The sequence below is a fragment of the Myodes glareolus genome, chromosome 9, assembly GCF_982192425.1.
Source record: "Myodes glareolus chromosome 9, mMyoGla1.1, whole genome shotgun sequence".
In the NCBI taxonomy this organism is placed as follows: Eukaryota; Metazoa; Chordata; class Mammalia; order Rodentia; family Cricetidae; genus Myodes; species Myodes glareolus.
The window spans coordinates 61,496,138-61,523,204 of record NC_142034.1 but is presented as its reverse complement, the minus strand read 5'-3'; the positions used below and the strand labels follow the sequence as shown (position 1 = coordinate 61,523,204).

General features: G+C 43.5%; 1 protein-coding gene and 1 pseudogene across 2 annotated transcripts; both read right to left on the bottom strand.

Annotated features, from left to right (window-relative positions):
* Nucleotides 1-2,278: 2,278 nt before the first annotated feature.
* Nucleotides 2,279-24,209, bottom strand: Znf287 (zinc finger protein 287). 2 transcript variants are annotated; one of them, XM_085695099.2, is made up of 7 exons: nt 23,974-24,209; nt 17,957-18,539; nt 17,237-17,328; nt 14,689-14,815; nt 14,241-14,327; nt 9,492-9,545; nt 2,279-4,131 (listed from the first exon to the last, which is right to left on the bottom strand). In XM_085695099.2, exons 2-7 carry the CDS (start codon nt 18,339-18,341, stop codon nt 2,519-2,521), a joined length of 2,358 nt encoding a protein of 785 aa, XP_085551225.2. In that variant the 5' UTR covers nt 18,342-18,539; nt 23,974-24,209; the 3' UTR covers nt 2,279-2,518. The 2 variants fall into 2 exon arrangements, with proteins under 2 accessions (XP_085551225.2, XP_048304192.3); XM_048448235.3 differs by lacking the exon at nt 9,492-9,545 and having other exon boundaries at nt 23,974-24,207.
* Nucleotides 24,210-26,294: 2,085 nt separating this feature from the next.
* LOC148120934 (small ribosomal subunit protein eS6 pseudogene) lies at nt 26,295-27,067 on the bottom strand (annotated as a pseudogene).

Genomic DNA, 27,067 nt, shown 5'->3' with positions numbered 1-27,067 from the left:
ACTTTAAAGATATAGGTGTTTGATTTTATGTTTTTTAAACTTTTTTTTTTACATATTTAGCAATGTTCCTCATAAAAAGTTGTGAGAGATACTTGTTAAAATCTGTTGAATTACTCATGGGGTCAGACAACTTTAAAGTGAGGGAAAAACACATGAAGACAGGATTCTGTACTATTATCTATTTTTTTTATAGAAGCCTTACTTGCCTCTGTGCAGCAGTGGAAGACTTTAGATTATTTACATGGGACACACGAAGGCAGGAAACACAAAGCAGCGCCCTAGGGCCTGCACCACACCATCTTCATCCCAGCAGAAAGAAGCATTATACAAGGCATGAAGCAACATCAAAACCGTCTAGAAAACACAGTTGCTATTCTTAACAGAACTGCGGAATGAGCATAATCTAACTATTTTTAAACCAGTATTTTATGAATACTATGAAATCAAGGGTAACTAATGTCAGGAAAAGAGAAAGTGACAATTTCATGAAGAACACAGCTGGGTGGTGGTGGCGGTGATGGCAGTTGGTGGGGGCACACCTTTAATCCCAGCACTAGGGAAGCAGAGGCAGCTTGGTCTACAGAGTGAGTTCCAGGACAGCCAGGGCTACACAGCGAAACCCTGTATCAAAAAACAAAACAAAAAATCCAACCAATAAACCAAACAACCAACCAACTAACCAACCAAAAAACCAAAACCAACAAAAAACAAACATAAAAACCACGCCCACAAAGATAGCCTCAGGATGCCAGCACCTCAACCTTTCTTCAACCCCCATTGTGGTGTCTAGTGATGCTGTGTTGTCAATACAAGCTTAGGCTATTTATGGTACCAGAATTTGTTTTTTCTCATTTAGTTAAGGAACTTTTCATTGGGCAATGATGTCCCACAGCTTCTGATTCTCCATTCTTAAGCTGTTATTACACAGTAAATAGTATTTGTTAACCACGTGATGCATGGACACAGTTATTTTTCAGCCTCACCAATTTCCCCTTCACGTCTGTGGTTCTACTTTACTACTCAGCTCTAATTTACACAACTTACTCATCAATTCAGCCAATGCACACTTATCATATGCAAGGCACTGGAGAAACAAGAACGAGCAAAATGGAGCTCTGCTCTACATTCTCAGAGTGCGATGCTACGGGTAGTAAATACTACAGCAGTTAAAAAAATAGATTCCTGCCAATCTTTTTAAGACCCATGAACTCAGTTATTGTTTAATGATTATTGATTAATGATAGGCTTTTCCCAATGAAACATTTCCCTAACACCTTAAGAGTAATTTCTATTTTACTTACTTCCATGTGTGAAGGAGTACTAGGCTTCCAGTTTTTCCTGAAAATAATTTCCTTTTTAGCTTCCTATAAGTAGGCTAATTTTTCCTTTACTACTGTTATTTCCTCAGGTAAAGGGGTCTAGATACATTTCATGTCACACAGCGGCTTACATAATTCCCTTCCTCGCGCCTTTCCACCCTGGTTTTCCCTTGCCACCTCTGCAGGGGACCGGAACCTTTTCTGTCATTTAGTCTCACGTTATTTGTATAGCTATGTTCATTGCTTATTCAACTTGGCTTATAGGGTAGCATTTGGCAACTTATTTAGGTAGGATTAGGCTTGTTCCGTGGCAAAGTAGTTAAGAGCATATCCTTTCCTTTTCTTTACTCTAAAGATCTTTGTTAATGGAAAAGGTTCAATCAAAAAGTCTGTCTTGAGCACAGAAGGCTCTCAGGAAATGTACTTCAGTGAAAGAAATGGCTTTGCTATGTTAAGAGCCACGGGAAAACTTCTCAATTTAAAAGCTCACTGGAAAAAAATGGGAATGGTAAGCCTGTCTTTGTTTTCTTCAGGGGGATGCTGGCTGTCAAAACCAAGTGAAACTAAGAATCCAAGAATCCGGTTGTGCTAAAGATGATTTAAATTGTGCCTGTTTGAGTGTATTCGTGTCTAGAATGCACTGACCCTCCACCTTATCAGACTACCCCTCCTCCTGGAGGACGTGCAGTTAGCAGTGGTCATGGAGAAATCTTTGGAGATCCTTTTGGGTCTCGTCCACAAGCTTCACAAGGAAGTTGTAATGGGAAAAGAAGAAGCCGAAAAATGGGATGGACCTTTTACTTATTTTAAGGCTTCAAAGCTAGGATGAAGCAGAGGCCCCAGAACATCTATCTTCTTTCCTATAATGTCAGGATTACTCTCTAGTGTGAGGTCTACTTGGATGGATGCTTGCCCAAGTTATAGTCATAAGGCCTCAATAAAACATACTTGACACATACTAAGAGTTGATGAGTCAGATTTTAAAATATCTTTTCATAGTATTTCTGGAATGAATTCAAGGGATATAACAGCTAAGCGGTTGATGGATATTCAGGCTTCACACTAGGATCTAAATGGACCAGAGCCGCTTTACTAATTCTCGTACTTCTGCTACTGTGGCTTCTAGCATATTGCACTTCTTCAGCTTTCTTTCGAATAGTTTGACACAGCACACGAAATGAAACTTAAGCAATCAAGTTTTAAAGCTTAAACAAAGTCATATCCAATAGCTGTGGTATCTGGCACCTGCTGCGGTGCCTGACACCCGTATGAACACGTTGATGCTGAATAAGATTGGTACTCTGGGTGAAGGATTTCCCACATATACGGCACACATAGGGCTTCTCTCCTGTGTGAATTCTCTGGTGTTGAATAAGGCATGTTCTCTGGCTAAAATCTTTGTTACAATGACTACATTTATAGGGTCTCTCCCCAGTGTGAGTTCTTCGGTGTTGATTAAGTGATGAGGAGTAAATAAAAGCTTTTCCACATTGATGACATTTATAGGGTTTCTCTCCAGTATGGATCCTTTGATGCTGAGTAAGATTTGCACCTTGTCTGTAAGCTTTCCCACATACATTACATTTAAAGGGCTTTTCTCCATTGTGAATCCTCTGGTGTTGAGTAAGGTGCACGCTCTGGCTGAAGGCTTTCCCACACACGCTACATTTATACGGCTTCTCTCCAGTGTGTGTTCTATGATGCTGAGTAAGATTTGCACTCTGGCTGAAGGCTTTCCCACACACATTACAGATATAGGCTTTCTCGCCAGTGTGGATAGTTTGGTGTTGTATGAGAGTTGAGGAATGAGCAAAAGCCTTCCCACACTCATTGCATTTATAGCACTTCTCTCCAGAATGAATTCTCTGATGTCGAATGAGGTAAGTGCTCTGACTAAACACCTTCCAACACTCATTGCACTTGTATGGTTTTTTCCCAGTATGAATTTTTTGATGTTGGAGGAGGTGTGTACTCTGACTGAAAGTTTTCCCACATTCATTGCATATGTAAGGTTTTTCTCCAGTATGAACTCTCTGATGATTAATCAATGATGAACTATGACTAAAGGTTTTACTGCATTCCAAACATTTATATGGTTTCTCACCAGTATGTGTCCTTTGATGTATAGTAAGATGTGCACGCTGACTAAAGTCTTTTCCACATTCATCACACTTGTAGGGCTTTTCTCCAGTATGGATTCTCTGATGTATAGTAAGGTGTGCCCGCTGGCTGAAGGCTTTACCACACTGGTGACATTCATACGGCTTTTCTCCAGTGTGCATTCTCTGATGTGCAATGAGGGAGGAGATGTGCTTAAACTTTTTCCCACATTCTTCACATTCATATGATTTCTCTTTGGCATGGCTATTTCGGTGTGCCAGGAGGGATGGGTATTTCCTAAATTTTTTTCCACAGACATTACACGAATAAGGCTTATCTCCAGGAAGTATTTTCCCATGCACAACACCAGATGAGACATTAGTGAATGTTGGCTTGCTTTCATCATACAGAGAAGTTTTATTATCTGATTGGGTATCAAACTGTACAACCAGGTTTGTGTGCTTTTCAAAGTTATTTCTATATATATCGTATTTACTAAGATAGTCTTCTGTAGAGTCTTCTTCTGAACTTTCTGACTTCAAACTGAAGTCTCCTTCATCCAGGTGAATCTTCCTGAAGGCATACACTGGCTGCCTCTCTAATCTGTCATCACAGTCGTAGGCTTCTTCCAATTTGATGGTCTGGGTTCCATCCTGTTTGAACTTAGGTGGATCTGTTAATGGAATATGTGCTTCAGCTTTTGTTTCCCATTCTGAAATAAAAAAAGTAAGAGTCTTACACTCTCTAAAGAAAGGAAACAAAATATATACTAATAAAAATATCTGAAGATTACAGTTCTGATAACTTCATTTTATGGTCCTTAAAGTTTAGAAAGGGAAAATGAGGGCTTAGAAAAGGCAATAAACACTGAAAATGGGAGGCTTCTTATAGCCATCATGGCACCAAGTGCATAGAGGAGGCAGGTGACAGTGTTAAAAGAAACTGGGGATACAAAGTGACCTCATACAGTAGGCCTGCTGCTTTATTATTTTCCCTTCCAATCTATAGGCACAATCCCAAATAATAATAAATTTTGCTTTTGTTATCTTTTTGAGACAGGGTCTATGTAGCTCTGGCTATCCTGGAACTCCCTAGGTAGAGCAGGCTGGCCTTGAACTCACAGAGATCCACTTGCTGGGATTATAAGTGTGTGCCACTATGCTAGGCTACATACAATATCCTCATTCATTCATTCATTCACTTATTTATTTAGGTTTTTGGAGACAGGGTTTCTCTGTGTACCCTGGCAGTCTTGTAATTCAATCTATAGACTAGGCTAGTCTTAAACTCAGAAATCCACCTGCTTCTGCCTCCTGAGTTCTGGGATTAAATTAAAGGTGTGTGCTACCAAGTCCACCTCATACAACAGTCTTAAAATAATCCATGGAGTACTTTCTACTCTCAATTATCCAGTAGTCTTTAAACAATGGTTCTTGAATCCAATGTCTCTGGATTTGCAGTGAAAGTTTCCCCGTCACACTGAAAATGAGTTGAAATTATTGGGTCCTGTCCTAAATTTATTTAAGAGGCATTGGCAGTGGGGCTGGATGATTTGTTTTAGCAAGCACAGAGGCTCTTTCTTTCCACAGCAAAGTGGAAGCGGGAGGACAAGCAACCTGAAGACTACAAGGGAGTTCAGAATACCTTCTCTTGGTATTTAGCCCAAAATGATCTTTTACCTTTCTCCATCTTGTACATATGATATTTAGTTTAAGTTCAAAGCTACGTTCACAGTCTGAAAGCACCATGCTAATTCCAGACTGTCTGATCCCATCTACTGAAGGAGATGTTTGCAATTCACCTTGTTCCCCTCACAGCGTTCCTTCCTACAATCTAAATACAGAGGAGATGAATGAAAGAGTCAGTTGTCTTCCTCAAAGGTCAAAGGGCTGACTATCAGCAATCTCAATGTGGTTCAACTTAATACAACGACAGAACCTAAGGCCTTACACATTTATTTTACAACTTTGTGTGACTTACATTTTCACAACTTTGTGTCACTTCTGACAACTTATACTTTCAACTTAGATGTAAATTCTGGAAATAGCTTTTATCTTTCTTACATTTCCTTCAGAAAATGGCCCAAGACTTTGAATTTGGGGCCAGTCAAATGAACTTAGAAAAATGATAATAACTTGTAATGATAATTTGTTTATATAAAATACAAACAAAAAACTCTAACCCCAAACGTGGTTTCAAGGCACTCAGGTATGCATTTCTTGGTAGCTGCTGCTATGTTTCCAATAAATGATTTAAAGCAAACTTGTTACTCCTCTATGACACCAAGTGGGGAAATATATAACTTCTCTTAGTTATGTAATATGATGATAGAAAAAAGGTACTGGATGGTTCAGAAACTAAATGCAGCTCAAGGTATAATAACTTTACCAGCCTGTCACTTCAACAGGACAGAATGTGGCCACTGAAAATGGAATGTTGCAGGGCATGAGTGGAAAACTGGTTACTGCAGGAGGAGGGAGGTCTAGGCACACCTAGGAAAAGCTGTGCCTGCACACCAAGGGAACAAAGGCAGGTGTGAAGCGGCACATGGAGGGAGCCCGGTTTATCTCTGTAAAAGCATGCCATATGAATAACACAGATACGTTGATAGTCTGAGGGACGGGGTCCTAGCAATCGCTGAGGGGAGAAGCCACATATTTAATCTGCTTCCTCACACTGCATGAATTTACAAACCATCTTTATTACTTTTATTCAAAAACAAAATCACAGCTGACAGTAGAGCCTGTCTAGGAGTAAAGTCAAATGAGAAAGTGCCACCGTGAAGGAGGAGGAAGAAATAGTAGCTTGCTTTTTCTAATGTTCTCCTTTTACTGCTGTTTAGTGCTAGAAGTGGTTATATTGTTTTTTTTTAATAGAGGAAAAAATTTAAAAGACAACTTTCAAATCAGTCTATTATCCTGATCCAAAAGAACAAAACAGCTGGATTCAACAATTAGGTACATTGATAAGAAGAATAATCTGGTCCTAGCAGTTCAGTTTAACTTCTGTGTAGTTAAGTTACAGTATCTACATATATCTAAAAAGGAAGTACTCAGCACATATGTGTGTGCACACATGGACATACATAAACCACACACACACACATACTGATTGAACCCAGACCCTCATGCATTCTAGATAAGTGTGCTACCACTGAATTACACCACAAATTATAATTAACAAGCTTAAATCAAAAGCTCACTGGTACTATTACAATAAACATATATTTAAGAAAATCAGTTTATTAGAAATTCAGGAACTAAGCCTGTAAGATTTTAGACAATTCTGAAACCATTTCTGACAATTCCAAACCCTCTCAGCCTCTGTGCCTCAGTGCTTCCCCTCCTCCCCTGGGAACCAAGGACCTAACAGCTACACATGCACGTACTCAGTTCCTGAACAATTACTCATACACGTATATTTTGATTCAGTCCCCTGGGAAACGGGGTCAAAATGACCTCTTACCTCATCTGATCTGACAATAGTTCTCCAGTCAATTATTGGTATTAGCCCTTCTCGAATAAGCCAATCATAATGGTCAAGGAAAAGCCCCTCTTGTTTCTATGGGGCCTTCTCTTTTAAAAGTAGACTGTACCAGCTATTCGGGGTCTCTCAGCTTCCCGAATGCTGAGGGACCCTGTCATGACAGAATTAATAAAATCCTCATGCTTTTGCATCAGCTGTGGTGTATGAGGTGGTCTCTGGGGGCGACTCCTTCTTGGGTTGGACACTAGAGTCCAACAAGCCCATGAATCAAAGTTTAGTATGTGTATCTATCTATCCAGAATGGTTGCTTACAGGTGATATTTGTTAGTTAATAAGGCCTAACAGTGGTTTAGTATTTTCAATAAAAGAATCCGTGTTGATTCAGGTAAACATAGAAGTTACAGCAGAGATGGTGTGATCTGAATTGAGCCTCAGGCTAGGTCCTGTACAGATACGAACTATAAGTGGCTCAGCAGTTAAGAGCAATTGTTGCTCTTGCTCAGATTCTCAGCACCCACCTGACGGCTCACAACCGCCCTTAACTCAGATTCTCAGCACCCACCTGACGGCTCACAACCGCCCTTAACTCAGATTCTCAGCACCCACCTGACGGCTCACAACCGCCCTTAACTCAGATTCTCAGCACCCACATGATGGCTCACAACCACCCTTAACTCCTGTTCCAGGGGATCTGATGCCCTCTTCTGGCCTGCACAGATAACAGAGACACACAGTGCACATACACACATGTAGGCAAAACAATCATATACATCAAAAAGTCTGAGCTGAACACACACCTTTAATCCCAGAATTTAGGAGGCAGAGGCAGGTAGATTTCTGTGAGTTCAAGGTCATCTTGGTATATAGAGCTAGTCCAGGACAACCAAGGCTACACTGAGAAACCTTGTCTCAAAAACCCAAAAGATTAAAAAAAAGTAAAAAGAACAAAATTAAATCAAACCAAAACAGTTACAAGACAGTAATGGCCACTGAAGACCAACATGGCTAGTTACAAAAGACCCATGTTTCAGCTTCCTTTATTTATTTATTGTAGACAGATCTCTCTATGTAGCCCTGGCTACATGGACCAGACTGCCCTTGAATTTACAGACTCTGCCTGCTTCTGCCTCCCAAGTGCTTGGATTAAAGGGATGTGACATCCCACCTGGCTCTTTTCTTGAAGTAGAACCAATGAGATACGTTAGTCAAAGGCTGGACTAGCTGCTCCTCTCTGGGCTGGCAGGACAGCAAACTCCTCAGCATTAGCCAAAACACAGGAAGGGTAGCCAGAGCTGACGTCATCTACTTGAGATGTCTACCCAAGACAGCGCAGGAGTTTAAACAGTCACTTTGAGAGTGCCAGCAGTCCAAGCCTAAGACAAAGCTGGGCCCAACTGGAAGGAGCCGACAGGATCCCTTTGCAGAGGAGATCAGCACCAAGGGCCAGCCGAAAACAGAAAATGTAAAAGAACTTGGTCACTTTCCCAGTCTTTGTGCTTAGTAAAAGCTCTCACACATAACTGCAAATGGCCCCTTCTTCACTTTACAGACATACCCGAGATCCTAAATGGCCTACAATCCCCCATGCTATCAAGTTCATTCAAGTGGTCCCAGACTGGTGGCACCTCCCAGAGACCAGCATGATGTCAGCTGAGGCTTATTTCGTTACTCCACATGATTTCTCCCATGTGCCAATTAAATTGACAAAAATCCTGCCAATTAAAGCTGTGATTATGGAAAAGAATTAGCTTTTCCAGTAGTAATCCTTAAAATATATATTGAACAATTAACCTTTTAAAAAAAGTGAAATCACATAGAATTTTGTCATTATTGTTTAAGTAACTGTTAATGCTATATTATGGATATTCAAGTGGGTATCTTAAATAATAATAAAAATAATAGTAATATTAATGATAACAAGATGCAAGAATAATACAAAATGTTCTTTGTGTGTATATATATATATATTTATATATATCAGAAAATATGTTAATTTATCTTTTATAAAAAGCCAGGAAAGAGAACTGAAACAAATAGTTATCTTAAGGGAGCAGAAAGCATCAGAGTTTATATCTTTTTATGCAGTCCTAATTTCTGAACTAAGTTAGTGACTTTATATACCGAAATATAAAAAACAAGAGAGAGTGTATTCCTTAGTGGGATATAACATAAGGACAAAATAAAAAGACTTCAATGAAACTGTAAACTTCCTACTAGTCATTGATAGTAGCAACCGTAAGTGTACTGCGTGAGCCAGCTTATGTTCTGTATAAGACAAGACACAAAGCAGGTGAGAATACTCATGGTCTGGATTGAAATTAGACTCCTTGGTATGAACTCAGACCTTTAGAGGCTCAGGCCTTTAATCCTAGTACTCAGGAGGCAGAGGCAGGAGGATTCCCGAGGTGGAGGCCAGCCTGGCTTACAGAGTGAGTTCCAGGACATCTAGGACTATACAGAGAGACCCTGTCTGGAGAAACAAAAACAACAGAACAAATCTAGAAAGCTACCTATTTACACATTTCCCCTTGCTACCCACTAACCAGGCATGGAAGCAATGGTACTTAGAGTCTTGGGAAAACTCACTGTGCAGATCTTGACTTCCATTAGTATGAGTCGAGGTCTGGGAGACATCCAAGTCTATGGCAAGCACAAGATGAGCATAAAGAAATGTTCTGTGCCAGGAGCAAGGGCACACTCAGAAACTAGTGGGTCTGAGGGGAGCAACTGAATATCCAAATAAAAACAAAATAAACTAACAACAATGACAAAATCCAAGAATTAACAGACTAATAATGGTATTAAAGATTTGAATTAAAAAATTATTTAGTCAATACTGGTTCATACATAGAACCACGATAGGAAGAAGGATGTAGAGTCTAAGAATGACTGTTAGGAACTCACTCTTGTACAACCAGTACAACACAAGGGATGCAACAGTCATGTGGTCTCAGAGAGCAAACTGCATAAACAATTACAGGGGAAAAACACACCCTCTTAAAGTAGAGAGACCTGGGAGACACTGCCTTAGCCAAACTGACCATCGCCAGGGACAACAATGATCAGCATTGTGTGGCTGAAGAAAACACATGGAAAGTACATTGCCTTTGAAATACTATGAGCAAAATGTTTAGTCTGAGGCCAGATGTGCTGGCACACTCTGAACTCCAGTACTTGGGAGGCAGGAACAGATAGATGTGAGTTAAGGTCAGTCAGAACTACACAGTGAGACCCTGTCACAAACAGACAAATGGTCAAAGAAATAACAAACAGTTTAACTTGGATCTATTCATGAGGAAGCAGGGAAATCAGAATCACTCTGTAAACAAGACTATCTTAGACCCTTAAAATATTATGAAAAACTTAAAAGAAGAAAAAAAAAAGATCTGTTAGGTCACAGCTTGGCCATTCCTGAGCACCCAGCGGACTCCGCCTCCTGCCTAGAGACACCTGCTCGTCTGCGCCCACTGCTCTTACCGCACCAGCAAGGAACTGGAGTCAGCCTAGATGCTCGCTGATGACAAGGATGGTGTGGTACAGTGGAATTCTGTGAATTTAGTGAGGTAACCCTAGCTCAGGAAGACATATACTTCTGATAGAGTTTTCCCTCATACTTGGCTCCTAGTTCCTGTCATGCTTTCCTTTTTATTTAATTAGAAAATAAAGCCAGGTGGTGGTGGCGCACACCTGTAATCCCAACACATGGGAGGCTGAGGCAGGTGTTTCTCTGTGAGTTTAAGGCCAGCCTGGTCTACAAAGCAAGTTCCAGAACAGTTTGTGTATGGTATGTGTATGTGGGTACATGTGCCACAGCCATGTGGGGGGGGGGTCAGAGGACAATTTTGTGTTATCTTCTACTTTTATGTGGGTTCCAAAGATCAACCTCAGGTGGCCGGGCTTGTGTGGAAAACACCTTTACTCATGGAGACATTTCCCTGGTCTCTTAGCTTCTAGTTGTTAAACACACATCACATATAAATGTGAGCAGTGGCCCGGAAGCTGGAAAGGGATCCCTGGTTTAGGGAGAACACAGGAGCTGTGAAAAGAAAGGGGGATCACAGAGGGTGGACGGTGGGGCACGGTGGAGAAAGGAGAGGCAGGAGTATGGGACAAGACTCATTGAAACCAAGTTTGTACGAAAGCACTACAAGGGAGCATGCTCCTTTGTAAGTCAAGCAAACAGAAAAGGGGGACAGCCAGGATCAGCCAGTAAGAGAAAAGAGGCTGCGTACAGCTTTCACGTAAGAAGAGACTGAAGACAGGAGATAGCAAGCGGAGGAACAGGCATTTCAGATGAGGCTCTGAACTGGGGAGAAAGTATCTGACAGGCACATCGTTGTGACATTCAAATAAGCAATAATAATTCACGGCTCAAGATGAAAAGCACATCTATGTTCCACGTATCAACTTCCAACTTTCTACAGGTTGTCAGTCTTTCAAAATCAAGTTACTGTAAAGGAGATAAGAATGGAGGTGGTAAGGGAGTCATTTTAGGGTTTACAGGAGACTTGATTATAAATGGGATCCCAGGTCCAAGGAGATCCCCAGATTGTTCTCTGGACAGAAGAGAGGGTGCCTGAAACGGCTTAGGCCCATAACCATACTGATGAATATTTTGCTTATCACCATAGAACCTTCAGCTGGCGATGGATGGAGATAGAGACAGAGACCCACATCGGAACACTGGACTTAACTCCCTAGGTCCAAACGAGAAGCAGAAGGAAAGAGAACGTGAGCAAAGAAGGCAAGATCAGAGAGAACCTTCATCCCACGATGGATGGCGATACAGACGGAGACCCACATTGGAGCACCGGACTGAGCCCCCCAAGGTCCAAATGAGGAGCAGAAGGAGGAAGAAAATGAAAAAGGAAATAAGGACTGCGAGGGATGCGATCACCCACTGATACAAGGGGACGGATCTAATGAGAGTTTACCAAGGCCAGTTGGACTGGGACTGAACAAGGACGCAATCCAACCAGATTCTCTGAATGTGGCCGGATTCTCTGAATGTGGCTGGCCCGGAGTCTTTCTGAAAAGCCATTGACAATGGCACTGGGACTTGTTTCCTCTGCATATACTGGATTTTGCGGATCCAGTCCGTCTGGACACTCACCTTCCTGGACCTGGAGGGAGGCGGGAGGAACTTGAACTTCCCACTGGGCAGGAAACCCTGACTGCTCTTAGGGATGGAGAGGGAGGAGGAGAGGGAGTGGGGGGAGTGGAAGGGTGGTGGGAAGAGGGGCGGAAATGGAAACTTTTATAATTTAATAAAATTACCAAAAAAAAAAAAAAAGAATGGAGGTGGTGTAGGAGGATCTTCTTTCTATGTGTTGCTTTCATTGGTTGAATAAAGAAAACTGCCTTGGCCTTTTGATAGGGCAGAATTTAGATAGGTGAAGTAGACAGAACAGAATTCTGGGAGGAAGAAGGCAGGCAGAGAGCCGCCCGCCATGAAGCTGCCAGGTCAGACATGTTGAATCTTTCCTGGGAAGCCACGGTCTCGTGGTGACATATAGATTATTAGAAATGGGTTGAATCAAGATGTGAGAGTTAGCCAATAAGAGGCTAGAGCTAATGGGCCAGGCAGTGTTTAAATGAATACAATTTCTGCATGGTTATTTCAGGGTATAAGCTAGCCAGGCAGCCGGGAGCCGGGTGGCGGGAAGCAGCCCACCACTCCTTATACAACATGAAGGGATTAAAATGGAAAACTAAAAAAACCAAAACAGCTCTTTCCATAATTACTGAGTTCTTTTAAAGAAAGCTTTTTGAGAAAGGGCCTCACTGTTCACCAGGGGTGGCTCTGAACTTGCCACTCTTTTGCTTAGACTCTTGAGTGCTGGGATTACTGGTGTTTGGTTTTGGTCATACCATTACTGGTAGAATGGTTTTCAGGATATGTTATCGCATGAAAAACAAGGTGCAATATCAATAATAAGGTATCTTTTATACTGTAAAATGAACTTAATAAAATCAACACAATCCTTTTTATTCTTTTTCACTGCTGGGGATCAAGTCCAGCGCCCTGTGCATGCTGGGAGGTGCTCCTCACTGAGTTATATGCCCAGCCCTTGACAAGATTTTTAACCTGACTTTATATGAAAAACCCATCTTCCTGTAAACAAACAATGTCAGGTATAAGTGTGTCTAGGATCAAATTAGAATCTTATTTTGAAATATTAGCAATTATTTAAACACCCATGTTTTGTCTTGGAGGTGTAGACAGATTTATCTTCCAGATTTCTACATAACAGTGGATCACAGGCATAATCAACAGACAGTGACAGCTTCCAGGGAGTCAGAGGGACAGAGGGCTGTGTGCAGGGGAGATGCTCTGTCTGCACATAGACAAGAGGGTTCGTTGGTAAGTAGAGATCAGCTAACACCTGAGTGGTCAGGCACTCCTGTGAGGGATTTTCTGGATTGGAGCACTTGGGTGAGAGGACCCACCCTAAATCTGAGTCACACCTTCTGGTGGCAGCCCATATAGAAGGACATAGAAGAAGGAAGATTTTGCTTTGGCCTAGTGGCCCTTACTCTCATTGACAAATTCACCTATCCAGTTGCTGAGGCATTCCTTCACTGTATCTGGACCAAATTCTTCAGGAGCCCAATGCAGACTGCAGACACTAGGAATTTTCTGAAACTCCACACCATACAGGACTGCTGAGACATAGTATATTGTCTCAGATTCCTGGCCTTTTTTTTTTTTTTTTTTTTTTTTTTTTTTTTTTTTTTTAGTTTTTAATTTTTTGAGACAAGGTTTCTCCGTGTAGCCCTAGATGTTCTAAAACTCACTTTGTGGACCAGGCTGGCCTCGAACTCACAGAGACCCACCTGCCTCTGCTTCCCGAGTGTGGAATTAAAGCATGTGCTACCACTGCTGGGCAATTCTTGGCATTTCTATTGGGAGACAGCCATTATGGGACTACTTAGACCACAGCCTTTAAATTACACTTAAATAAATAAATAAATATGTACACACACACATATCACCCATATAAATATATTTCATTCGGTCAGTTCTGCTCCTTTAGAGAGCCCTGACTACTAACACACTCACGCATGCAGGGATGGGGAGCGGCACAGTGAAGCCCTAGAGATGGGTGGGATCTGGGATCTTTGGGGATAAAATGTGCAGACACTGGCAAAGGCATAAAAATGATGCTCAGAAACTTCCTGAAGACTTCCCATAAGGCAGCGGCACCAACAGCTCCGAGTTTTGAACCAGCTGGATGCCTCTGCAGTCACCTTGCTATGCTTATGAATCGAATATCAATACACTGAGGACACAGATTCTTGAGTGTAAAGTCATGAGCCGGCTTTTCTCCTCACCTGGGCTAGGACCTTCTACAATTTCCTTTATCACCATCCACGGCTCTTCTAAGATGGGAATCACAGTTGGCCTGTAGACGGTCAGTCCTGGTTAGGAGAACAGAAGGAGTTTATACTGAGATGAGGAGCTGTGCACCCTCAGTACCTGACTGCTACTCGGGCTTCCGTGGGGAGACAGTGGCTCATGGATATGAGCTAACAGGAGAACAAGGTGTGGGGCAGCACCCAGCGGCAGCTCTGGACAGCTGTGCACTGTGACGCACACCGCCCCATCCAGCAAGCCTTTCTTTTGGGGAACAGTAGAATATGACCATTTCTGTGCCTGAGAGACTTCTCACCTCCAGACTGTGTCGTCAGTCAGGCCCACTAGGAGCCTGTCCTGATTTCAGTAAGGAGGGGACAGGAACACACTGCACTGGCCTTTTGGGAGAAGAGATGTGGACCTTACCTAGAGAAACCATGTTCCAATAGTTCTGCAAAGTCACAGTCTTATACAGTTCCTTCTGAACGGGACGCATCAGTTCCCAGTCCTCTTGGGTGATATCCACAGCCACATCTGTGAATGTCACTGATTCCTAAAATATCAAAAATAATTAGCTCAGCTGATTTACTGAGGAAGGAAGGAGACAGTGGGGACTCTGGGTGTGTGTCTGTGGTGGACGTCACAGAACCTTAAGTCTCATCCTGCTGGGTGTGGTGGGCCACACCTGTAACACCAGCATTCAGTGAGATCTGGGCTAGCCTGAACTACATGGGTCAAATTCTGTCTCCAACCAACCAACCAACCAACCAACCAACCAACCAACCAACCAACTCAAGGTCTGAAAACCCTCATTCAGTGTGTGACTGACTCCATAGTATCCTTAGGAGGTCCTCACAGGGACAGTTTAAAAATAAGGTGGAATATATTGTTTTCAGCAGGCACTAGCACATGCACTTAACGGCTCCATCTTAAAGAACAAAGGGCTGGGTGAAGCTCAGTGGTAGACCCCTTGTCTAGGAGACTCTAGACGCAGATTCCATTCCTAGCACTGAAAGAAAGGAAAACAAAATAACTCTCTCTCTCTCTCTCTCTCTCTCTCTCTCTCTCTCTCTCTCTCTCTCTCTCTCTGTGTGTGTGTGTGTGTGTGTGTGTGTGTGTGTGTATGTGTGTATACATGCCTATGACATGGAGTGTGGCGCTTAGAGGGCGATCTCAGGTGTCAGCTATCACCTTCTACCTTATCTGAGATGGGGCCTCTTGTTTGCTGGCTGGCCTGTGAACTCCCAGAAATTCTCCTGTCTCTGCTGCCTATCTTGCCACTAGAGCTCTGGGGTTATGCATCACCACTTCTAGCTTTCTGTAGGTTCTGGGGATCCAAACTCAGGTCCTCATGTTTGTGTGGCAAGCACTTTGCCTATGAAGTCACCTCTCAAGCCCAGAAGAAAGGATGAAAACTGGGTGATAGGGTTGGTTTTGCCTTAAGAATAAATTGTAATTAACAATTCACATGCTCCACAATGACATGCAGAGTTCATTCTCGTTATTCCTATTGTTTTTCTTCCCGTGGAGCTGCTGCATCTGTAGACATTTACTTTTTGTTACTGTTAAATAATTTTCTTTTCTTTTTTATTTTTATTTATTTTTATTTTTTTGGGGGGCGGGGGGCTGGAGAGAGATGGCTCAGCATTTAAATGCTAGGCTCACAACCAAACATTTTTTTTGTTTGTTTTTAAAGACAGGGTTTCTCAGTGGACATCAAAAAAAAAATGTTTTTAAGACAGAGTCTCCACTATGTAGTCCTGGCTATCCTAGAACTCATTGCAGACCAGGCTGGTCTTGAACTCACAGAGATCCGCCTGCCTCTGGTTCCCTAGTGCTGGGACTAAAGCTGTGCACTATAGGTTCTTCATTACTCTGGCACGCTCCTTTTTCTCAGTTGTAACTCTGAGTCAAGGTCTTAGTGTGTAGCCCATGCTGGCCTTGCACTCAGGACACTACCACCTCAGCCCTGTTCAACTGAAAAACTGAGAAGAAAAAATCATATTAAGTTTATAATTTAGGGAGATGACAGCTTTGCAATTATTCAAGGTTTTTTTTATGTCCCATAAAATGACAAAGGATGAAAATACTTCAAAATCCATACTAGACTTAGTTCTAGCTATTTTAAGATTTTCTTTTTGTGTATATGCATGTATGGTACTGACTAAATCTTATATTTTATTTTAATCATATGATCTTTACATAACATGGGTTACATTTTTGTATGCTATTTTCTATAGACGTCTGTTTCTATTATTTCTAACACATTTCCTCTTGGTTTTCTGATTTTCCAAGTAAATATGTTTATATCATGTATAAAACAATCATAGTCTAGGTAACAGAGGCTTTACACACAGACACACACATGTGCACATACATATGAACTCCCCCTCCAAAAAATCCTCCTCTTAATGTTGCTTGAATTGTTATTCCTTAAATAAGAGACTTCCGTTCTAACAATTGGTCACAGAATATTTGGCCTTTACTTTTTGATGAAGAAAGATATTAGCAACCACTGCTATCATCTAGGATAACCAGATATCCCAAACTCGGAGCCCACAATCCAAAAGGTAAAGTCTACTTCTTGGCACCGAATAACTTAGGCCAGAGTGGTTAAGACTCTTGTCTCAAATCATAGATTTAATAGCAGAGCCAATCACCCTCACTTCAGATCCCATCTGCGTGTGGGGTCAGAGCCAACTGCCCCCCTCCCCATCCCACTGGCTGTGGGGTCAGAGCCAACTGCCCCCCTCCCCATCCCACTGGCTGTGGGGTCAGACTCGTCTTAACCTTTACCCCATACTGGTGGCTGAGGTCACAGTGATGAGGACAAGGGAGGCACATGTGCTTACAAGGGAAACTGAGGCCTAGGTTCTGAATGAGGCTTTTGAGGGCTTAGCAGTTATAGGCCGGGACAAGATGTCCTTATACACTAAAAAGCAAATTTAAAATCACAAAAGAAAGTCAAACTCACTTTGGTCACCAAGTCATTGAGCCACCCTGCCTGGAAAGCATGCTTGGGGTCTTCCTCTGGGATTTCTTGGGGAAGAGCAGAATTCTGAGGAGCTGGGGAAGACAATGATGATTAGTCTGTTTGCATGATCTAGGACACACTTTACCAGGCATGTCTACACTTTCTCAACGTGAGAAGGCAGAGAACAACTGAAAACATCATTAATACTTCAGAGTCGGAGCAAAGGCCAAGCACCGTGTTAACCCATCAGTGCAGACTGAAGAAACAAGCTGGCTTCAGAACTGAGCACATGCAGAAAATTCATACTTCTCTACTATTTTTTGGGGTGGTGCTGGCATTGACCCCTGAATCTTGTACATGAAGGCCAGCCCTCCACCGCCAGGCTATGTACATCTCCTGCTCTCTACATCTCTGATACAAAGTTGTGAGATGTCTCAATACGCGAATATTCTTTGGACACTTCTATTTTGGAAACATATTTTTGTAAAACCCAATTCATAAAACTGATGGTTTATTAGCATAACAGTGCAAGCCTCTGCAAGTCACAGTGGCCCCAAGTACCCTGAAGAGGACACAGTGCAGGAGGGCCTCCTGTTAAAGCTCATTCTCACTGACCTTTATCCTCCCCAGTTTCATTTAAGGGCGGGGCTGCTCTCAGGGGTGCTAAGTGTCTTCTCTAACCACCCACGGAGGCTGCCCCCTCTGCTGTTCAGTTCTCACCTTCCTCTTCTAGAATCTGCGTCAAATCCTCCACCAGAGTCACCACTTCCTCGGTGTTCTCTGGGCACTGAGACTTTACCCAAGCCCTGACCTCGCCGGGCAGGATGGCCAGGAGCTGCTCCAGCACCAGCAGCTCCAGGATCTGCTCCTTGGAGTGAACCTCGGGTCTCAGCCACTTAAGGCAGAGCTCTCGGAGCTGACTCAGTGCTTTCCGAGGACCTGCCACATCTGGGTACGGGAAATTCCTAAAATTCTGTCGACAGGTCTCAGTGTCACGCAAGAGTCTTGAAGTGAGTGTTTGCCCGTTTTGAACCTTGTCTGGCTTCCACATTAGAAGGACTTGTGAGCGTGAAGAACTGGACATCCTCTTTCTTGAGGCTAACATTGCTATAAACGGGAGAACCAATCTGGTAGGATCCTTTATTTTTCCAGTACTGAGCCAATTGATTGAAGTCTCATGCTATTGTCATAATAATTTTTTTCCCCTCAAGGGCTGCTGCAGTCATGGCCAGAATGGAACCACAGTAAAGCTAGCAGCTTATAACAGATTCTGAGTCCAGAACTTGAAATGACGAGCGAGACCCTGAAACATAAGAATTGCCAGAGTTAGGGTTACTACTGCTGAGCAAAAGCACCTTGGGAAGACAGGGCTTATTTATCTCACGCTTCCACATCACTGTACATCATCATAGGAAGTCAGGATAGGAACTCAAACAGGGCAAAAACCTGGAGGCAGGAGCAGATGTAGCGGCCTTGGAGGGGTGCTGCTTACTGGCTTGCTCTCCATGGCTTGCTTAGCCTGTTTTCTTATAGAACCCAGGGCCAGCAGCCCAGGGATGGCACCACCCACAACGGGCTGGGTCCTCCCCATCAGTCACTAATGAAGAAAATGCTCTACAGCATGATCTTATGGAGGCATTTCCTCAACTGAGGCTCCCTCCTCTCAGATGACCATAGCTGTGTCAAATGGACATAAAACTAGCCCGCACAGCTGATCTCTGGTCAGTTTGATACACAAACATATCACTGTTAAGTCACAACCTTTCTTTTGTTCATCCCCAAGATCATACATTAATACTGACATCATGTACTAGGCTTTTGCTTTTGGACCACCAATTAGCTCCCAAATCATGACATGGAGACTTATTAGTTATGAATGCTTGGTCTAGCTTAGACTCCTTTTGGGCTAGCTCTCTTAACTTAAATTAACCTGTTTCTCGACCTACCCTTTGCCTCAGGGCTTTCTACTTTTCTTTCTTTCCTTCTATCTTACTTTCACTGCTTCTTGCATCTGACTGGTGATGCCTGGCTTCTGGCCCTGGGCGTCTCCCTCTCCTTCTCCTCATTCTCTTCTTTCTTCTCTTGCTCTTTTTGCTCTGTTTGTTCTGTCTGCTCCAGAGCTCAGCCTAGCCCTCTTCTGCCTAACTATTGGCCATTCAGCTTTTTATTAGACCAATCAGGTACCTTAGGCAGGTAAGGTAAAACAAATGTAACACATCTTTACATAATTAAACATGCATCTTCACATCGTTAAATAAATGCAGTAAAACCAAATAACACACTTTTACACAGTTAAAGTAATATTCCACAGCATAAATAAATGTAACACATCCTTGCCTAGTTAAAATAATATTCTACAACAATATCACAATATAAAACATTTTCAAACTTGAAAAGTCCCACAAATATTACAAAAATCAAACACTTTAAAAAATAGTTTCTTTTAAAATCCAAAGTCTCTCAACTGTGGGCTCCTAAAAATAAAAAATAAATTAAATACTTTCTTATTTCAAGAGGAGAGAACCAGAGCACAATTACAATAAACCAAAGCAAAACCAGCTGAGTGGTGGTGGTGCATACCTATAAACCCAGCACTTGGAGGCAGAGGCAGGTCGATCTGTGAGTTCAAGGCCAGTCTGGTCTACAGAATGAGTTTCAGGGAAAAAAACAAACAACCAACCAAACAAACAACCAAAAAAAAAAAAAAAACCAAACACAAAAAGAAAAACTTTCAATTGTGTTAATTAGCTCAATGTCCAATGTCTGGAATCCGCTCACTCTTCTGGGTCCCTCCAAAGGCTTGGGTCACTTCTGGCTCTGCCCTCCACAGCACACACAGCTTGCCTTCTAGGCTCCAGCTGGCTCCACTCCACTGCTGCTGCTGTATCTCGGTGACCACCCCATGGTACTCAAAAATGCTGGGGTCTCTTGCTGAAACTGGGTTGTACTTTGACCAGCAGCCTCTGTGCTGGCTGGTCTTATATCAGCTTGACACACAAACTAGAGTTATCCAAAAGGAGGGAACCTCTCCTGAGAAAAGATCCAGCTACAAGGCATTTTCTTAACTAGTGACTGATGGGGGAGGGCCCAGCCCACTGTGGGTCATTCCATCCCTGAACTGGTGGTTTCTATTAGAAAGCAGGTGGAGCAAGCCAGACAGCAGCACCCCTCCATGGCCTCTGCATCGGCTCCTGCCTCCAGATTTCTGCTCTGAGTTCCTCTGAATTCCTTTGATGATGAACAGCAATACGGAAATATAAGCCAAATAAACCATTTCCTCCTCCCCTTTGGTCACGTTTCATCGCAGCAGCAGAAACCCTAACTAAAACAAGTTGATATCAGCCTAGTGGGATATGGCTGTAACAGACCTGAACATATTTTGGGGAGGAATGTTGAAAGACTTTGGAACTCTGGGCCACAACAGCCTTTGAGTGTTGAGAGCTCACTGGGCTGTTCTCTTGGAGCTTGGAAAATAAGAACGTTGAGAGCAATAAAGAGATGGAGGCCTGGCTTGTGAAGTTTCAGAGTTGATCCTGATTAGCCAGAGCTAAGAAAGTGTGGGACTGTTTTGTGACGTACTCCTTTACACCTGGTTGGAATTATGACTAATAAAAGGGTTACTTATTTAAAGGGAAAAACTTACAGATCAGCCTCCTAGACAACAGCCTCCTGCACGACCAGGATAAGCGTCTGAGAGCCAGAAGTGGAATCCGAAGCTAAAGGAGGGCTGCTGCTGCTTTTTTAAAGCGAAAGATACCACACCCCAGTGGGCTGGTATCTCAAAGGCTATTGGCTGAAGGAGCATAAGGAGCTCCCGCAGCAACTGAGGTGAAATCTGGGAAGTGCTTCCTCAGGGTCAGCACACACAAGCTGTACTCCAGAAGCGGCCAAGGTTGTGCCTCATGCTGGCAGCTGAACTTGGTAGTGTAAGAGTCACCTGAGTGGCACTGGCTTTGAAGGCATAAGGGATCATGGAGAGCTGCTGAGAGTTGGCACTGTGAGAGGCCCGGAGAGGCCATTGGTGAAGATGCAGCCACAGGGGCAGTTGAAGGCCCAGGATTGAAGGGGTCATGCAAAGGAGTTGAGGCTTGGCACCATGAAGAGAGCTTATGAGAAGCTATTGGTGAGAGTGCAGCCCAGTTGCAGCAGAAGACCCCAGCATTTTGGAGATGTCAGTACCATGGGAAGACCAGCAGCAGCAGCAGCAGCAGCAGCAGCAGCAGTGGAGTGGAGCCAGCTGGAGCCTAGATGACAAGCTGTGTGTGCTGCAGAGGGCGGAGCTGGAGAAATGACTCAGGCTCTTTGGAGGAGCCCAGAAGACCATGAGTAGATCCCAGATAATTGGACATTGATTTATTTATTATTAGAGTTTTTCTTGGTTCAGCTTGTGACTGTGCCCTGGTTCTTCCCTCTTGGAGAAGGTTTTTAATTTTGATTTTTTAAAAAATATGTATTTATTTATTATGTATACAATATCCTGTCTGTGTGTATGCCTGCAGGCCAGAAGAGGGCACCAGACCTCATTACAGATGGTTGTGAGCCACCATGTGGTTGCTGGGAATTGAACTCAGGACCTTTGGAAGAGCAGACAATGCTCTTAACCACTGAGCCATCTCTCCAGCCCCTTAATTTTGATTTTTATAGGAGCCCTGCACTGAAAGATTTAGAACTTTTAAAAGAGATTGGCTATTTCATTCTATTTATTTATTTGTTTGTTTGTTTGTTTGTTTTTCGAGACAGGGTTTCCTCTGTAGCTTTGGAACTTGTCCTGGAACTAGCTCTGTAGACCACGCTGGCCTTGAACTCACAGAATCTGCCTGCCTCTGCCTCCCGAGTGCTGGAATTAAAAGTGTGCGCCACCACAGCCCGGCATGAGATTGACTATTTTAAAGAGACTGAAATTTTAATGTGTTTGAATCTGTGAAGAGTAGGAATTTTAAAGTTATTTATGTTTTTAATGTGAGATTTGGGGGAAGAATAAGAAAGGAAAGGTGTGGCTGAATAGTGATGTGTTTGTGTGTCAAGCTGACAAGGGGTCAGTTGTACTAGTTAATCTTATGTCAATCTGACACACACCAGTACCACCTGAGTGACTCTTACTCTGCCAAGTTCGGCTGTCCGCAGAACCTTGGCTGCCTCTGGCACAGCTTCTGTGTGCCTGACCCCGAGGAGACACTTCCCAGAAGACTTCACCTCAGTGATGCTGGTCTCTTCTGAATCGCAGAAGACTATTCAGTTGCAGCTGACCAGACACCACAGATCCTCCACACAAAATGCCAAGTTTGCTTCCCTCTGAATCTTCACAAGCCAGGCCTCCATCATCTGCCATGTTTGCCGCATTTTTATCTTCAGCTCCTACAGAACAGCTTACTGAGGTCTCAAAACTCAATGACTTTTCTAGCCCAAAGTTCCAACGTCCTTCCACATTCCTCGTTAAAACAATGTGGACAGGTCTGGGATAGGAACACCCCACTTCTAGCTCCTGTTTCTTAGTTAGGGTTACTATTGCTGGGACGAAACACCATGAGCGAAAGCAACTCGCGAGGAAGGGGTTTATTTGGCTTACACTTCCACATCACACTTTTTGTCAAAGGAAGTCAGGACAGGAATTCAAACAGGGTAGGGACCTGGAGGCAAGAAATGATGCAGAGGCCATGGAGGGTGCTGCTTACTGGGTTGATTTTCACGGTTTGCTTAGTCTGCTTTCTTATAGAACCCAGGGCCACCTTGCCCACAGATGGCTCCAAACACAATGGGCTGGGCCCTGCCCCATCAATCAATGATTAAGAAAATGCTCCACAGGCGTGCTTACAGTTCAGTCTTAAGGCGTCATTTCCTCAATTGAGGGGTCCTCCTTTCAGATGACTATAGTTTGTGTCAAGTTGACCTAAAACTACCCAGCATAATGGACCATATGCCGGGCAGTGGTGGTGCACACCTTTAATCCCAGCACTCGGGAGGCAGAGGTAGGCGGATCTCTGTGAGTCTGAGGCCAGCCTGGTCTACAAGAGCAAGTTCCAGGACAGGCTCAAAAGCTACAGAGAAACCCTGTCTCGAGAAACAAAAAGAATGGACCATAAGCTCAAGAATTCCTGGTGTACGATGCTACTCATCATAGGCACAGAGGCAGCTCCTGCAGAGAGCACAGACACATAGGACTCACCCTCGTCTTCCTTCCCTCTATCTTTGGACTTAGATTATATTCATCCTAGAGGAGGCGCATGTATGTGTATGGACGGTGGTGGTAGAGGTAATAATTCAAACAATTATGAGCAGAATGGCTAATTTATAACTTATTAAAAACTAATCATCTTACAGAAAGAAACGTTTCACTATCTTAGTCACTGATGTTCCCGATGTTCTCAGCAACAGTAATCTGCGATTACTGGGATAAACTGGAGGTTTCCAAACACCCTCGTGGGGGTGGGGCCAAGGCGATCTATTTAATTGCCTTGCATATTCTACTCTCAGAGCCCGAAAAACAAGCCCGTTGGACTGTGATTGGAGGCCGTTTCAGGAGCTCCCTCAAGTATAAACCGAGAGCACGGTCCCCAAAGCCAACCCTGCAAGTATCCAGAAGCGGAGAAGAACCCACACGCACTCGTCCAGGGCTCCGACTCCCAGCCCATTCGCAGCCATGCCCCGAGGAGATGCTCAGGCCTCGCCTCCAGCCGCCTCCCCTTCCCGGCCTCGCCCCGGCCCGGCCTCCCGGTGGACACTCTCGGGGACATCAGTACCTGTCGCTCGGCCCCGTCCACGCAGCACGGGCAACAATGGCGGCGGCGTGGCCGGCGCCTGCGTGGCAGGCTCGACCCGGAGTTGCACGGGGGGCTCCGCTTCACCGCTTTCCTCTCCGGGAGGAGCCGGGAGCCGCCAGGACGCGCCAGTCCCCGCTCGGTCCCCAGAGGCCCCGGTCGGAACCCCCAGAGTCTGGGCTTCGCAGCGACCTCGCCTCGGCGCCACTGCGCATGTGCTACTGGAACGCTACGCGTCCAGAGAGCCAATGAGAAGCTGAACCCGGGCCTCCCCATCCCGAGCCCCTGGCCCTGGACCTGTCTCCATGGTAACCTCCTCCACCCATCACCATGACTTGCTTGTAAGCTGCAAGGTTTTGACGGGAACTTTAAAGTTTCCTTGGGCAGTGACAGGCCTGCCATATGACTTGGACATCGGGGCTGTAACAGCATCTGGGAAAGCGCTTGAAGAGTAAAGCCAGCTTCTTACTACTCAGGGATGAAGAGGCGTTGAGGAGGAAAATTCACACTGCTCTTTCAGGGTGTACTGTGCATAAATACTTAATGACTGATTGTCTACTCAAGAATCTGATACTGGAACTTGAAGTTGGATGTTTTTTTACTCTTTTGCTCTTTGGGCTCATTTGGGGGAGCCCACTACCCAGCTCCCAAATTAATCACCTGATCATCCGGAGGCTTATTATTTCTTATAAATGCCTGGTCTTAGCTTGGCTTGTTTTTAAAACTTATTCTATCTACCTATTGCCCTTGGGCTTTTACGTTTTTCATTTATGTATATTTTTTCTTCTTATTCCACGTCTAACCGGTTGGGTGGCTGACCCCTTCTTTTCTCACTCCTTTTTCCTCTCTTGCTTATCCTACCTGGCACCCAGATTTTTCCTGCTATTTATTATCTCTGCCTGACAGCCTCGCCTTTCCTTTCTCCTGCCTTGCTATCGTCTGTTCAGTTCTTTATTAGACCAGTCAGGTGTTTTAGACAGGCAAAGTAACACAGCTTCACAGAATTAAACAAATGCAACATAAAAGAATGCAACACATCTTTTCATCATTAAAGAAATGTTCGACAACACAAAAATGTAACACATCTTAAAATAATATTTACAACAGGGACCCTCAGATTCAACTAATAGACGAATTCTTCAGTGTTTCTCTCAGCTCCTTTGTCTGTTCTGTGCAGTCTTTGATCTTTCGATTGCACCCCAGACTTCCTGGACAGTGTGATACTCATTAAAAAATTCTTATTGAGTTTGAATACAGTCTGTTTTGTCCTCCATTCTTGATAATCTTTATTCTGCTTGGCCAAGTCTATTGGTGGTATTTCCACTGCTTTTCTGTTCAGTTTGCCGAGTTTCTTTTTCTTTTATTTTCAGAATTTCTGTGTGGACTTCCCCAGTGCAAAGATATCAATTTCTTTCCCCACTCATGACCTCAAAAACAAAACCATTTAAACTCATGGGATCATCAAAACCAGATGCAAAAGTAGGGGAAAGGTTAGTCTCTGTGTGAGGCCAGCCAAGTGTATGCAATCAGTTCAAGGCTAGCATGGGCTACATAACATGGAAAAGACAAGACTGGAGAAATGGCTTAGGGGTTCAGAGTGCTTATTATTCTTAGAAAAGAACTGGTTTCAGCTTCTAGCACCCACAAGATGACTCAAAGTTGTCTGTAACTCCAGGGAATCTGCTGCCTCTTCTGACCTCCATAGGCTTCTGCATACATGTGATATACATATATAATGCACAGGCGCACACACACATATAACTAAATAAATGTTAATAATGGGTGTTAATATTGAATAATAAATGTTAACAAATAACATTATAATAGAGGGCTTTGTAAAACAAGAACAAAACACCAACCAGTCATTAAATGGAGGAAAGAAATAAAGACCAGGACAGTAATTAAGGTTGATGGACATCTAAGCTGATTCTATTTCCTTGCACATGTGAAAAGAGTTACTTTTATCTTTTATGATAATTCTCCACCCTGATTTCCACAGTGGCTGCAGCACATTATTACACTGTCTCATCATAGACATCTTCTTCCCCTGCAGCCCTAAAAGCATTTGTTGATATTTGCTTTCTTGATGATAGTTCTTCTAACTGGAGTGAGATGGAATCTCAAAGTAATATTTTCTGGTAGAGAAGAGTGTCAAACTTTTAAAAATTAACAAAATTATTGGTCATTTTTATGTCTTCTATTGATAATCCAGCTTATGGGCCCACTTATTGCTCTGGTGTTTAATTCCTGTAGTTCTTTTTTTTTTTTCAAGGTCTCATCATTTATTTGTTACCCTTATAGACTTATTTTTGACTGGACTCAGAAGTAGAAGCTCTCAGTGAGGACAGCCTTCGCCTCTTGGCAATCTGTTCCTGGCGCTTTTCTTTGGCTTCCTTCATTCTCTTGGCCAAAAGTTTAGCATATTCTGCAGCCTCCTCCTTGTTCTTCTTTGTTCGTTGCTTCTTCAGAGCAATACACCGACGTTTGTGTTGCAGGACACGTGGAGTCACAAGACGCTGAATCTTGGGTGCCTTGGTCCTTGGCTTCTTACCTTCTTTGTTTAAAGGCTTTCTGACAACGTACTGGCAGACATCATCTTCTTTAGAAAGATTAAAAAGCTTTCGGATTCTGCTAGCTCTTTTAGGTCCCAACAGACGAGGAACAGTAGTATCTGTCAGTCCAGGAATATCCTTCTCTCCTTTTTTTACAATAACCAAGTTGAGAACACTCAGATTGGCATCCACAATGCATCCTCGGACAGACTTGCGCTTCCTCTCTCCAGTTCTCCTTGGTCGATAACAAGAATGCCCCTTACTCAACAGCAGACGTACTCTGCCATGGGTCAGGACACCTTGTTTCATGGGAAAACCTTGTTTGTCATTGCCGCCACTGATTCGGACCACGTAACCCTTCCACTCTTCACCCAGGGCATCGGCAGCCACTTCTGTGGCCATGTGCTTCTCATAGAAGGTCCGAAGCTTGCGTTCATCGTCCAGATGAGTTTCTGGCAGCCGGTGGCAGGGAAGGAGATCTTCAGCTTCATCTTCGCACAGCCGACCGCCCAGGAGGCGCCACG

Coding starts and splice junctions, on each gene's coding strand:
- Znf287 (XM_085695099.2), bottom strand. CDS start 18,341: ATGTTAGCCTCAAGAAAGAGGATGTCCAGTTCTTCACGCTCACAAGTC. Junction 14,328..14,688: donor TTGGAACATGGTTTCTCTAG/GTAAGGTCCACA, acceptor TCTCCTAACCAG/GACTGACCGTCTACAGGCCA. Junction 9,546..14,240: donor TGTAGAAGGTCCTAGCCCAG/GTGAGGAGAAAA, acceptor TGCTTGCCATAG/ACTTGGATGTCTCCCAGACC.